Source organism: Lithobates pipiens, unplaced genomic scaffold (genome assembly GCF_037356315.1).
Source record: "Lithobates pipiens isolate NorthernLeopardFrog02 unplaced genomic scaffold, aLitPip1_a1.2 Scaffold_19, whole genome shotgun sequence".
NCBI classification, from domain to species: Eukaryota; Metazoa; Chordata; class Amphibia; order Anura; family Ranidae; genus Lithobates; species Lithobates pipiens.
Window position 1 is genome coordinate 584,676,306 of NW_027507764.1, and position 13,261 is coordinate 584,689,566.

General features: G+C 46.5%; 1 protein-coding gene across 11 annotated transcripts in view; it reads left to right on the forward strand.

Moving 5' to 3' along the window:
• LOC143997731 (uncharacterized) overlaps positions 1–13,261 on the forward strand; it is a 253,375-nt gene that overhangs the window by 21,533 nt on the left and 218,581 nt on the right. For all 11 annotated transcript variants that reach the window (XR_013277725.1, XR_013277726.1, XR_013277724.1 and 8 more), the window contains one exon: positions 10,175–10,237. Coding sequence is in view for 5 of the 11 variants with exons in the window: in XM_077493521.1 (XP_077349647.1) it covers positions 10,175–10,237 (63 nt within the window). In the remaining 6 variants the exon portion in view is untranslated. The remainder of the gene's footprint in view (positions 1–10,174; positions 10,238–13,261) is intronic.

Consider the following 13,261-nt stretch of genomic DNA (forward strand, 5'->3'; position numbering starts at 1 on the left):
GGCCGCGGTGGCATAGTCTTGGAGAACTGGGATCCCTATACCCCCCACTCGCTTATTTTTGCCCTGCATATTAGACGGAAAACTCGCTTTTTTCCCTGCCCAAATGAAACGTAACATTTGCTTTTGAAGGGTCTTAAAAAAGGAGGGGGGAATAATTATCGGTAAAGCTCTAAATAAGTATGTTAATTTGGGGAGTAGTAGCATTTTATAGGCTGCCAGACGACCGTGCCAGGACAAAAAGTGCTTCTGGAGTTTGGTTATTTCACCATGGAGAACTTCCAGCATCGGGGGGAAGTTCGCTCGAAATAGTTTCGTTGTGGTAGGGGTTATGTGAGTGCCTAGGTATTGAATATAGTCAGAGGACCAAGGATACGGAAAGTCTTTTTGTAACTTTACTTGTAGATGGGCATCAATTCCCATCCCCAAGATGCATGACTTACTTTCGTTAATCTTATAAAAGGCTACTTTACTGAATTTAGTCAACACTTCCTGAGCTGCCGTCATAGATTGGTAGGGATTGGACAACGTCAAAATGACATCGTCCGCGAAAAGTGCGATCTTATGTTGCACCCCACGAGAAGAGATGCCCTGAATTCCAGGATGTCTCCTAATCATCTCCGCCATGGGTTCCATCACCATGGCGAAGACGATCGGAGACAACGGGCATCCCTGCCTAGTGCCATTTGTTATAGCAAAGTTCTTGGAGAACATCCCCTCCGCAAACACAAACGCGGACTGGGAAGAATAGAGCGCCAGAATGGCTCCCCGAATCCCTCCCGTCAATCCAAATTTCTGTAGGACTTTAGTCATATATCCCCAATGAATGCGGTCAAAGGCCTTCTCCGCATCTAGTGACAGAAGCAGAGAAGGCCCCCCTGACCGCTCGGCTGAGTGAACCAGATTAATCAGTCTCCTAGTAGCGTCATGAGCCTGTCGACCCAGAACAAAACCTACTTGGTCGTGATTAATAAGTCTGGGTAAAAGTTTTGCTAACCTATTAGCTACTAGTTTTGCATATACCTTGACATCGACATTTAGTAAAGATATCGGTCTATAGTTCTGTGGCAGAGAGGTATCTTTATCAGCTTTAGGAATGGTAATAATTGAGGCCGCCAGCATCTCTCTTGGAAAGGCGGCGGCGGACATCGCGGCATCAAAAATCTGTTTGAGATACGGGGATAGCTCAACCTGATACATCTGATAATATTCTGACGAGTAGCCATCTGGGCCTGGCGCCTTGTTGTGAGGCATACCTTTAAGTACTGATTGAATTTTAGGGATTGTGAAAGGCAGATTTAGGCTATCCAGTTCGCCTTGGGAGATTCTGGGAAGGTCAACCTCCTCCAAAAACTTTGAAATTATAAGGTCCGAGGGTTGGTGCGTGTTCGGGTCTCCCCTAAGGTTATAAAGGGACTCATAATAATCACTGAAAGCATCAGCAATGTCTTTTGGATTGTGTACTTTCTGCTTAGTGACAGGATTGAGCAAGCTACCAATCCTCTGACGGGAAAATTTATCTTTAAGCTGCTTTGCTAGTAACTTTCCTGCTCTATTACTATAGCGATAGTTGTTAGATTTCAAAATGCGAAAATGGTTCTCCTGTTGGGAGACCAAGAGCGCCCGCAACTCCTGTCGTGCAGAGAACAAGGCATCCCTCGTCTTCTGTGTGGACAGTTGTTTGTTAGACAATTCTAGAGTGCGTATTTCCTCCAGCAGAGAGTTGAGCCGCTCCGTCCGCTGCCGTTTAATTTGCGCACTTAATTGGATCAGCAGACCTCTCGTATAAACCTTGTGGGCGCCCCAGAGGGTGAAGGGGTCCGATACCGACGGAGCATTGATCTCAAAGAATTCTGATAATTTGTCCCGCAAATATTTCAAATTTGTAGGCTGAGAAATGATAGAAATATCATTCCGCCATCTGTTCGCGCTTGTTTCGGCACCACGACCCCCCACCCTCAGGGACACCGGAGGGTGAACTATCACTTTTAACCACTTGCCAGTCAGGCTTTTTCTGGCACTTTTTGTTTTACAAATTGAATTCCGTATTCTTTGCTGGAAAATTACTTCAAACCCCCAAACATTATACATTTTTTCTTTTTTAGCAGAGAACCCTGGGAATAGAATGGCGATTGTTTAAAAATTTTTTATGCCACACGATATTTGTGCAGCAGTTTTGCAAACGCAATTTTTTTGGGAGAAAAATACACTTTAAACAATTAAGGATTGGAAGGATTTACCTCCCTTAACCGCTTGAGATCCGCGCTATAGCCGAATGACCGCTACAGCGTGGACCTGTTTTGCCGGGACTACGTCCATTGACGTCGTCACATGCACGAGCGGCTTGCGCGCCCCTGAGGGGCGTGCGCTCTGTGATCGAGTCTATGAGACTCGCCTGATCACAGATCGGAGCAAGGAAACGTGCCACCCATCAGTGCCCATAGTGCCACCTATCAGTGCCCACAATCTGCCTCAACAACAGTGCTGCACCTCATATGCCACATATCCGTGTCCATCAGTGTCATCTACCAGTGCCCATCAGTGCCACCTATCAGAGACACCTATCAGTGCCCATCAGTCCCATCTATCAGTGGTACCTATCTGTGCCACCCATCCGTGCCATCTTATCTGTGCCCATCTTTGCCCATCAGTGCTGCCTTAGCTGTGCCTATCAGTACCGCCTTATCTGTGCCTATCGGTGCCACCTTAACCGTGCCTATCAGTGCCCACCAGTGCAGCCTATCAGTGCTCACCAGTGCCGCCTCATCAGCGCATTTCAATGAAGGAGAAAAATGACCTGTTTGCAAAATTTTATAACAAACTATTAAACATGATTTTTTATTTTGCATCTTTTTTTGTGTTTAGCAAAAAATAAAACTCCCAGCTGTAATTAAATACCACCAAAATAAAGCTCTTTTTGTGGGAAAAAATGATAAAAATTTCATTTGGGTACAGTGTTGTATGACCGCGCATTTGTCATTCAAAGTGCATCAGCTCTGAAAGCTGAAAATTGGTCTGGGCAGGAGGGGGGTTTAAGTGCCCAGTAAGCAAGTGGTTAAAGGGGTTGTAAATCCTCATGCTTCTTCATCTCAATACATTCTATGCATTAAGGTGAAAAACATTCTGTAGGGCTGCAGCCCCTCCCAGTGCCCCCCATTTTAACTTACTGTACCCTCTCTTTCTCACGCCTGTGATGAGCACACCAGCTAAAGCCGGTGTCTCATGTCCTTATTGGACAGATTGATAGCAGCGCAGCCATTGGCTCCCACTGCTGTCAATCAAACCCAATGATGCGGGCACCCTGGGAGTGGGGCCGAGTCTGGCTTTCTGTGTCTATGGATGCATAGACACAGAAGGTGTCCCCCAAGGAGAGCGCTTTTCCTAGGTGGTTGCCTCATGCCGGGGAGGAGCTACTAGCACCATTGAGGGACCCCAGAAGAGGAGGATCGGGGCCACTATGTGCAAAACGAACTGCACAGTGGAGGGAAGTATGACATGTTTGTTATTTTTTAAAAACGCGAGGGTTTAGTAACCCTTTAAAATGACCATGCCATTTTTTGCGATACTACATTAACCACTTTCAGACCGGACCATTTTGCTGGCTTAAGACTAGACGACTTTTTGCGATTCGGCACTGCGTCGCTATAACTGACAATTGCGCAGTCATGTGACGTGGTTCCCAAGCAAAATTGGCGTCCTCTTTTTCCCACAAATGGAGCTTTCGTTTGGCGGTATTTGATCACCACTTTTTGCGCTATAAACAAAAATAGACCGACAATTTTGAAAAAAACACATTATTTTTTACTTTTTGTTATAATAAATATCCCTCAAAAAAAAAAAAAAAAAAAAAAAAAAAAAAAAAAAAAATATATATATATATATATATATATATATATATATATACATATAAAATTTCCCTCCGTTTAGGCCGATACGTATTCTTCTACATATTTTTGGTAAAAAAAAATCGCAATTTTTTTTTTTTATTGTGACTGCGACATTATGGACATTTTTGGGACCATTGTCATTTATACAGCAATCACTGCTATACAAATGCAGTGATTCCTGTGTAAATGACACTGGCAGTGTAGGGGTTAAGTGTTCCTAGGGGTGTGTTACTAACTGTGGGGGGCTGGGCTTTGTTTTAGTGAACGCTGATCTCTGCTCCAATCACATGGAGCAGAGATCAGCGTCACTTGTTGCTAGGCAGAATGGGGAGATGCCGTTTACAACGGCATCTCCTCGTTGAGCCGCCCCATGAGACGATCGCGGGTGTCCCCACGGCGATCGAGTCCGCGGAACCCTTAACCGGACTCACGGGGGTCCCGACTGGCATGGGTATCTTGATTTGGTTTGTGCAAAAGTTATAGCATCTACAAAATAGAGGATAGATTTAGGGACTGTATTGTTTTTACTGGTAATGGCGGCGATAAGTGATTTTTTTTTTTTTTTTTTTTTTTTTATTACGTTGGACAAATCTGCGCCTAAGTGACACATTTTGGTGACCAGTGACACCATTACAGTGATTAGTGCTAAAAAAATGCACTAATGCTGTATAAATGACACTGGCAGTGAAGAAGTTAACACACCAGGGGCGCTCAAAGGGTGAACTGTGTTCCAACTATGTGGGGGATGGACTGACAACACAGAGATCGCTGTTCCTGATTACTAGGAACAGACGGTCTCAGTGTCTTCCTGTGTCAGAATTGGGATCTAACTTGTTTACATAGGCAGATCCCCGTTCTGCCTCTCTATGGCGCGATCGGGGGTAGCCGGCGGTCATAGCGGTCGCTGCCCACGCGCATCGGCTCCCCCTCTGTTTATATAGTACAGGTATGTCGTTTCGCTCAATAGAGCTGCACTGCTGCAGTATATCTGGGGCGGGCGGTCCTTGAAGTGGTTGTAAACCTAGTTACACCACTTGTACCTACAGGTAAGCCTATAAAAAGGCCTATAATGAGGCTTACCTGTAGTTACTGGAAATCTCTGTTCTGAGGGGAACCTGTCCTGTTATCCCGCTGTATGGTGTTTGCCACCGTGCTGCAGCTCAGTTTCAGGGTCTTGGCAATCCTCTTATAGCCTAGGCCAGGCATATGCAGTTAGCGGACCTCCAGCTGTTGCAAAACTAGTCCCATCATGCCTCTGCCTCTGGGTATCATGCTTGTGGATGTCAGAGTCTTTCTATGCCTCATGGGACTTGTAGTTCTGCAACAGCTGGAGGTCCGCTAATTGCATATCCCTAGCCTAGGCCATCTTTATGTAGAGCAACAATTCTTTTTTTTTTTCAGATCCTCAGGCAGTTATTTGCCATGAGGTGCCATGTTGAACTTCCAGTGACCAGTATGAGAGAGTGAGAGCGATAACACCAAATTTAACACACCCGCTCCCCATTCACACCTGAGACCTTGTAACACTAACGAGTCACATGACACCGGGGGAGGGAAAATGGCTAATTGGGCCCAATTTGGACATTTTCACTTAGGGGTGTACTCACTTTTGTTTCCAGCAGTTTAGACATTAATAGCTGTGTGTTGAGTTATTTTGAGGGGACAGGAAATGTACACTGTTATACAAGCTGTACACTCACTACTTTACATTGTAGACAAGTGTCATTTCTTCAGTGTTGTCACATGAAAAGATAGAAGGAAATATTTACAGAAATGTGAGGGGTGTACTGACTTTTGTGAGATACTGTGTGTGTGTGTGTGTGTGTATACATACATACATACATATATATATATATATATATATATATATATATATATATATATATATATATATATATATATATATATGTATGTGAAATAAGTATTCGACCCCTTCGCACAACATGACTAGTAGTTGGTGGAGAACCCTTGTTGGCAATCACAGAGGTCAGACGTTTCTTGTAGTTGGCCACCAGGTTTCCACATCTCGGGAGGGATTTGTCCTCTTTGCAGATCCTCTCCAAGTCATTAAAGCGGAGGTCCACCCTAAAGTGGACCTTCCGCTCATCGGAACCCTCCCCCCCTCCGGCGCCACAATTGGCACCTTTCAGGGGGGAGGGGGTTGCAGGTACCTGTACAGTACAGGTATCTGCACCCACTTCCGGGATAGCTCTCTGCGGAAATGGGCGTAGATTACGCCCCTTTCCGAAAGTCCCCCGCTGCCTGCTGGGAAACACACAGATCCCAGAGGCAGCGGGGACCGTCCTTATTGCGCAGCGCGACTCGCGCATGCGCAGTAGGGAACCGGGAAATGAAGCCGAAAGGCTCCACTTCCTGATTCCCATACCCAAGATGGCGGCGGCAGCACCCGAGAGAGAAGATGGAGAGATCGGCTTCGGGCGCGCTGGACAGGTAAGTGTCACTATTTTAAAAGTCAGCAGCTGCAGTATTTGTAGCTGCTGGCTTTTAAAAAATTAAATAAAACGTGGAGTCCCGGCGGACTCCCGCTTTAAGGTTTGCAGGCTGAAGTTTAACTCGAACCTTCAGCTCCCTCCACATATTTTCTATGAGATTAAGGTCTGGAGACTGACTAGGCCACTCATGGACCTTAAAGGGTATGTCCACCTTTAGGCTCGGTTCACATATAAACCAGCCGCGGATCACACAGGAAAGCTGTGCGTCCCTGTTCTCTGTTTCAGGGATGAATCTTTGCCTGAATTTGGCCCTCAAATGGAGCCAAAGACGCGCAGTGTGCAGTGCGCTCCGCAGCCACCACGGAAATATGTGAACCGGCTCCATAGAGAGTCGGTCACGTTCTTCTGCTATGCAAATTGGATGCAAGGAAACCCGCATCCAATTTGCATAGGTGTGAACTGAGCCTTAGAGAACAATCTGTAAGGTGAACTTACACAGGACTGTCTCCTTGCCCCCCCCCCCCATGGCGGTGATCTGCCATTATGAGCCCCAGTACAGCCGCCTCACGGCTCCAGGGCTTAGAAATGCCCTGAGCTTAATCTCCTAAATGTACCCCGTCAGGAGGAATGTTTAGGAGCATTCTATTTGGTTGGCGCCGTCCGTTCTAATTGGTCGGCGCCACCCATGTTATGACCAATCAGAACCTGCGTAGCCCGTCCTCTCAGCGGGGAAGAAGGAGAGAGAAAGCCGAGGGGATTTCCAAGCCCCGGAACCGTGAGGTGGCTATACCGGGGCTCATAACGGGAGATCTGCACCATGCAGGTCAGAAGGACTGGGGGGGGGGGGGGCAAGGAGGGGGTTCTGTGTATGTTCACCTTACAGATTTTTCTGTAAAGGTGAACTTACACTTTAATCGCTTCAGCCCCGGAAGATTTTACCCCCTTCCTGACCAGAGCAGTTTTTACAATTTGGCACTGCGTCGCTTTAACTGACAGTTGCGCGGTCGTGCAGTGTTGTACCCATACAAAATTTGTGTCCTTTTTTTGCCCACAAATAGAGCTTTCTTTTGGTGGTATTTGATTGCCTCTGCCCTTTTTAAATTTTTTGCACTATAAACAAAAAAAGAGCGACAATTAAAAAAATACAGTATTTTTTCATTTTTGCTATAATAAATATCCCCCCAAAAATATTTTAAAAAACAAATTTCTTCATCAGTTTAGGCCAATATATATTCTTCTACATATTTTTGGTTAAAAAAAAAAAATCGCAATAAGCGTATATTGGTTGGTTTGTGCAAAAGTTCTAGCGTCTACAAACTATGGGGAAATTTTTTTTTTTTTGCCATTTTTATGGTATTTTTATTTGTTTTTACTAGTAATGGTGGTGATCTGTGATTTTTAGCGGTACTGCGACATTTTTGGGACCAGTGACATTTATACACCAATGTGTGCTATTAAAATGCACCGATTACTATGTAAATGTCACTGGTAGAGAAGGGGTTAACACTAGGGGGGACGATCAAGGGGTTAAATGTGTGTCCTAGGGAGATGTTTCTAACTGTGAGGGGAGGGGACTGACTAGAGGAGGAGCCAGATCATTGTTCCTACTTAGAAGGAACAGACGATCTGTATCTCCTCCCCTGTCAGAACAGGGATTTTTGTGTCTACACACACAAATCCCGTAGCCCACCGGCCACGCACCTGCTATGGGACTTAAAGGGGACAATGTACCCACCATACGAAGTTTCGCAGGAATGTGCCACTTTGCCAATGTATATCGGCGTGAGCAGGTTGGCAAGGGGTTAAGGTGTTTTGTTCTTGAGCCACTCCTTTGTTGCGCTGGCCATGTGTTTTGGGCCATTGTAATGCTGGAATACCCATCCATGACCCATTTACAATACCCTGGCTGAGGGAAGGAGGTTCTCACCCAAGATTTGATGGTACATGGCCCCGTCCCTCGTTCCTTTGATGCGGTGAAGTTGTTCTGTCCCCTTAGCAAAAAAACACCCCCAAAGCATAATGTTTCCACCTCCATGTATGACGGTGGGGGATGGTGTTCTTGGGGTAGTCAGCATTCTCCTTCATGGTGAGTTGAGTTGATGCCAAAGAGCTCGATGTGGTCTCATCTGACCACAACACTTTCCCCCAGTTCTCCTCTGAACCATTCAGATGTTCATTGGCAACCTTCAGACGGGCTGTACATGTGATTTCCTGAGCAGGGGGACCTTGCGGGTGCTGCAGGATTTCAGTCCTTCGCGGTGTAGTGTGTCACCAATTGTTTTCTTGGTGACTATGGTCCCGGCTGCCTTGAGATCATTGACCAGATTCTCCCGTGTAGTTCTGGGCTGATCCCTCACCGTTCTCATCATCATTGGAACTCCACGAGGTGAAATCTTCCATGGAGCCTCAGACCGAGAGAGATTGACAGATATTTTGTGTTTCTTCCTTTTGCGAATAATCGAACCAACTGTTGTCACCTCTCACCAAGCTGCTTGGCGATGATCTTGTAGCCCATCCCAGCCTTGTGTAGGTCCACAATCTTCTCCCCGACATCCTTGGACAGCTCTTTAGGCCGGGTTCACACTGCTGCGGGGGGAGATCCGGATGTGATTCGCACCGCACTGCAGTGCAAATCACATCCGATCTCCGTAGCGATGCGAGTTCAGCCATACAGATAGTATGGCTGAATTCGCATCGCTCCCGCAGCAAACTCGCACAGGACCCTTTTTTTGGTCCGCAGCAGAATCGGATCGCATGGGTGTTCACACCATGCGATCCGATTCCTGTGCGAGTGTGCAGATCGCACTGCGATATGCGGACAGATCTGGGGGTGTCATTAACATTTCATTGACACTCCCAGCCGTTCGCATAGGGCAGTGTGAACTGCCGGCGGGAGACATGCGATTCGGGAAAACGCCGCGGATTCGCAGCGTTCCCGCATCGCAGCGGTGTGAACCTGGCCTTAGTCTCGATCATGGTGGAGAGATTGGAATCTGATTGATTGCTTCTGTGGACAGGTGTCTCTTATACAGGTAACAAGCTGAGATTAGGAGCACTCCCTTTTGAGAGTGTTGCTAATCTCAGCTTGTTACCTGTATACAAAACACCTGGGAGGCAGAAATCTTGCTGATAGGGGATCAAATACTTATTTCACTCATTAAAATGCAAATCAATTTATAACTTTTTCTATTGTTATTCTGTCTTTCACTGTTAAAATAAACCGACCATTAAAATGATAGACTGATCATTTCTTTGTCAGCGGGCAAACATACTAAATCAGCAGGGGGTCAAATACTTTTTTCATTCACTGTTTGTGTGTATATATATATGTATATATATGTGTGTGTGTGTGTATACATACATACACAAATATATATTCCCTGATTTGATATACCCTTTGCTTTTACTCATAAAAATGTACACACACACACACACTATATAATAGGATTATATGGGGGGCTCCATGACCCAAAACTATTTGGCTTGAACCATTTAGTTCTGGCTCAGCATGTTTCGCGGCTGTGGGCTTCCTCGGAAGTTCTCGGGGTGCCTCTATGAATATAATATAGGCATCTAGGGTAGCAGCAGAGCGCTATCAATAAGTATCAATACTTCCCACTGTGCTGCTGCCCTAGATGTGCCCCCTGCACCCACCTGAGGTTCTGGGCCTGATGCCAGCTTTGCTGTCCTCATAAACCTCCCAATGTGTTGATTTATTTGTAAGCAGTCATTGGCAATCTCATTTTATTATCATGTGATTGATGTGTGAAATATGTAAACGGTTTCTGTACTCTGGATATCCATGTATTTATTGTATGTTCTTTTCATTTAAACCAGGAGTCTCCAAACGTCCTAAAGAGCCAGTTTACTATCCTTCAGGGGAGCTGAATTGTGTCAAACGTGAGTAGAAAATGTCCCATTATTCGTTTTACAGGGGGAGAGATATTGCCCCATTGCTATTGTCAGTGGAAGGAATAGTACCCCATCATTGTTATCAGTGGGAGGAATAGTGGCCCATCATTGGTATCAGTGGGAGGAATAGTGCTCCCATCTTTGGTGTCAGTGGGAGGAATAGTGCCCCTTCATTGGTGTCAGTGGGAGGAATAGTGCTCCATCATTTTATGAAATTTTTGAAATTTTATTTTTGCAAGAGACTAGGCTCACCTCCTTGGCAGATATTCATATGGCCAAGAGAGAGTGGAGGTATGGTCCATCTTACTGGTCTCTTGCGGCCGAGCCTTACGGCGGTGTGGCGGTGTTGTTTAAAACCGGTATGGTAAATGTCCGGCGGGTTATTGAGGTGGAGATTGGGAGATGTATGGTCTTAGACGTCCTTGTGGGGGGGCAAGACCTGCGCCTAATTAATGTTTATGGGCCGCACACAAAGTGGGACAGGAAATGCCTTTTTACAAGGATCAAGCCATTTCTTTTTACATCCCGGCAAGTGGTCTTTGGAGGTGACTTTAATACAGTAACTAGGCCCAAGGACAGGAAGGACTTCAAGGACAGGCTGGGATATGAAAGCGTTTTTTTAAATAGTATGGTTAGGGATGCTGGTCTTGTGGATGTGCACATTAAGCACCTCCCGGATGACACCGGGTTCACCTTTCATCGAGGTAGTAGTCAGAGTAGGATAGATAGGTTTTTTTTGAAGGAGACCTCTGCTTTCTCGCCCCCAGTGGTGCAGGCAGTAGAGTTCTCTGATCACTGTATGCTATCTGTGGTCCTGAATGCTTCAGACGCCCCTCAGAGGGGCAAGGGCATCTGGAGATTGAATTCGACTCTACTCAAGGAAGAACATGTTAGACAATCCTTTGAGGAATTCTTTCAGGCTCAGGTGACCATCCTGGACTTTTGTAGCAGCAAGGCTGAGTGGTGGGAGCTGACCAAAAAGAGGATCGCTGGATTCTTCAGGGGCCTAGCCAATAGAAAACAGTTTAATAAATACATGACCTACCAACGTTTACGGAGGAAGCTGGATATTCTTGTCTCGAGAGGAGGAGATCCTGGGGCAATCTCCGAAGTGAAACTCCTCCTCAGGAAGTGTCAATATGACCGGCATGCCTCTTTGGTTCTGGAGAGGGACTATGGGAAGTACCACTCGCCTGACCCTTACCAGAACTGCAAACACGGTGTAGCTGTTAAAACGGTTGTTGGCCTTAAGGACAGTACAGGTTCCTTGACAAAGTCCAGGTCGGGGATCCTGGAGGTCGTGAGGTCCTTTTATGCTCACCTTCTTGGGAGGAAAGAGCTTGACCGTGGCAAGATGGACAGCTTTTTGGACTCTACTCCAGGTCTGAATGGTGGAGATGTTCCATTGATGAATTTGACAGAGGAGATCACAGTTGAAGAGGTGATGAGGGCGATTGATCAGCTTGCCATCAAAAAGTCACCTGGACCGGATGGCTTGACGGCTGAGTTTTACAAAGCCTTTAAGTCTATTCTGGCCCCACACTTGGTAGAGGTTTTTAACAGTTGCCTTGCTGAGGGGGTGCTTTCCTCTTCCATGAGGCACTCGGCTGTGATTCTTCTTTCAAAGGGTAAAGATCCTTCGATGATTGAGAATTGGCGCCCCATCAGCCTTCTTAATGTCGATAGAAAGATACTGGCAAAGATTCTTTTCTGGCGCCTATCGTCAGTAGCAGAGTCTTTGCTTTCTCGCCATCAGCACTGTTCGGTCCAGGGTAGAAGCACCTTCACAGCGGTTTTAGCTGTCCGGGAGGCCTTGGAGCGGTGCAGGGCTGCAGGCTGGGGAAAGTATTTGCTGACATTGGATCAGGCAAAGGCTTTTGATCGTGTTAACCATGAGTACCTGTGGTTGCTCCTTAGTAAGTACGGTCTGCCGGGTGGTTTTGTCGATTGGTTAAAGGTCTTGTATAAGGGGGCAGAAAGCTTTCCTCTTGTTAATGGTTGGGTTGGGCAGTCCTTTGAGGTTGGCTCCGGGGTGCGCCAGGGTTGTCCTCTGAGTCCCCTGCTCTATGTGTTTGCAATCGACCCCTTCATCAGGAGGCTAGAGAGCGGCATGTTGTGTGGGGTGCCAGTGGGGCTCCCGGGTGAGCCACCTTTGAGGGTTGTTGCCTATGCGGACGACGTGTCGGTGATTGTCACTGGGGCAGATGAAGCAGAGGAGGTGGTCTCTCTGACATCACGGTATTCTGAAGCATCAGGCTCCAAGATCAATCAGGAAAAGAGTGAAGTTTTTTGGATGGGAAAGGAAGGTGAGGGGTTTGATCTCCCGGACACCTTTCCAGTGCCCCAGGAAAGAATTAAGATTCTAGGCATTGAATTTGGACCCAGCGATTATGGCCTCAAAAACTGGGAAGGCAGACTGGAAATTGCCAATACTAAGGTGGTCAGCTGGAAGAGATGGAAGTTATCTCTGAGGGAAAGGGTTGATCTGATTAAGACTTACCTGATTCCGATCTTCTTGTATGTCAGCTTTGTCTGCATCTTGCCAGTGTCTCTCTATGCTAGGGTCAGTAGTGTGTTCTTCCAGATGCTGTGGGGGAACAGACTGAACCCCATCAAGAGGAATGTCACCTATCTATCCAGGAGGGAGGGTGGCTTAGGTATGGTCAACCCAGTTCTTTTCTTTTCACTGCTATTTCTCAAATTTAACATTGGTAATATGCTTGCAGTGGAACCTCCTGGATGGGTAGGCATATTCAGATCTTGGTTTAGGCCTTTTCTGCGACTTTGGGAAGAAGGTGGCCAAGTGAAGAATCTCAGGGGTCATCGTGATTAGCTACCAGCCTATGTTGCTCCGTGCCTGAAGTTACTGCGGCAGTGGCGATTGTCGGCTGAAGATCTCAGATCGGTTCCGAGGAAAGTCCTTATGAGTCGAGTCTTGAGCGAAGTCTTTCATGATCCACTGGCCTTAAGGGATTGCCCAGGCCCAGTTTTGAGGGTGGGGTTAAGATTGAT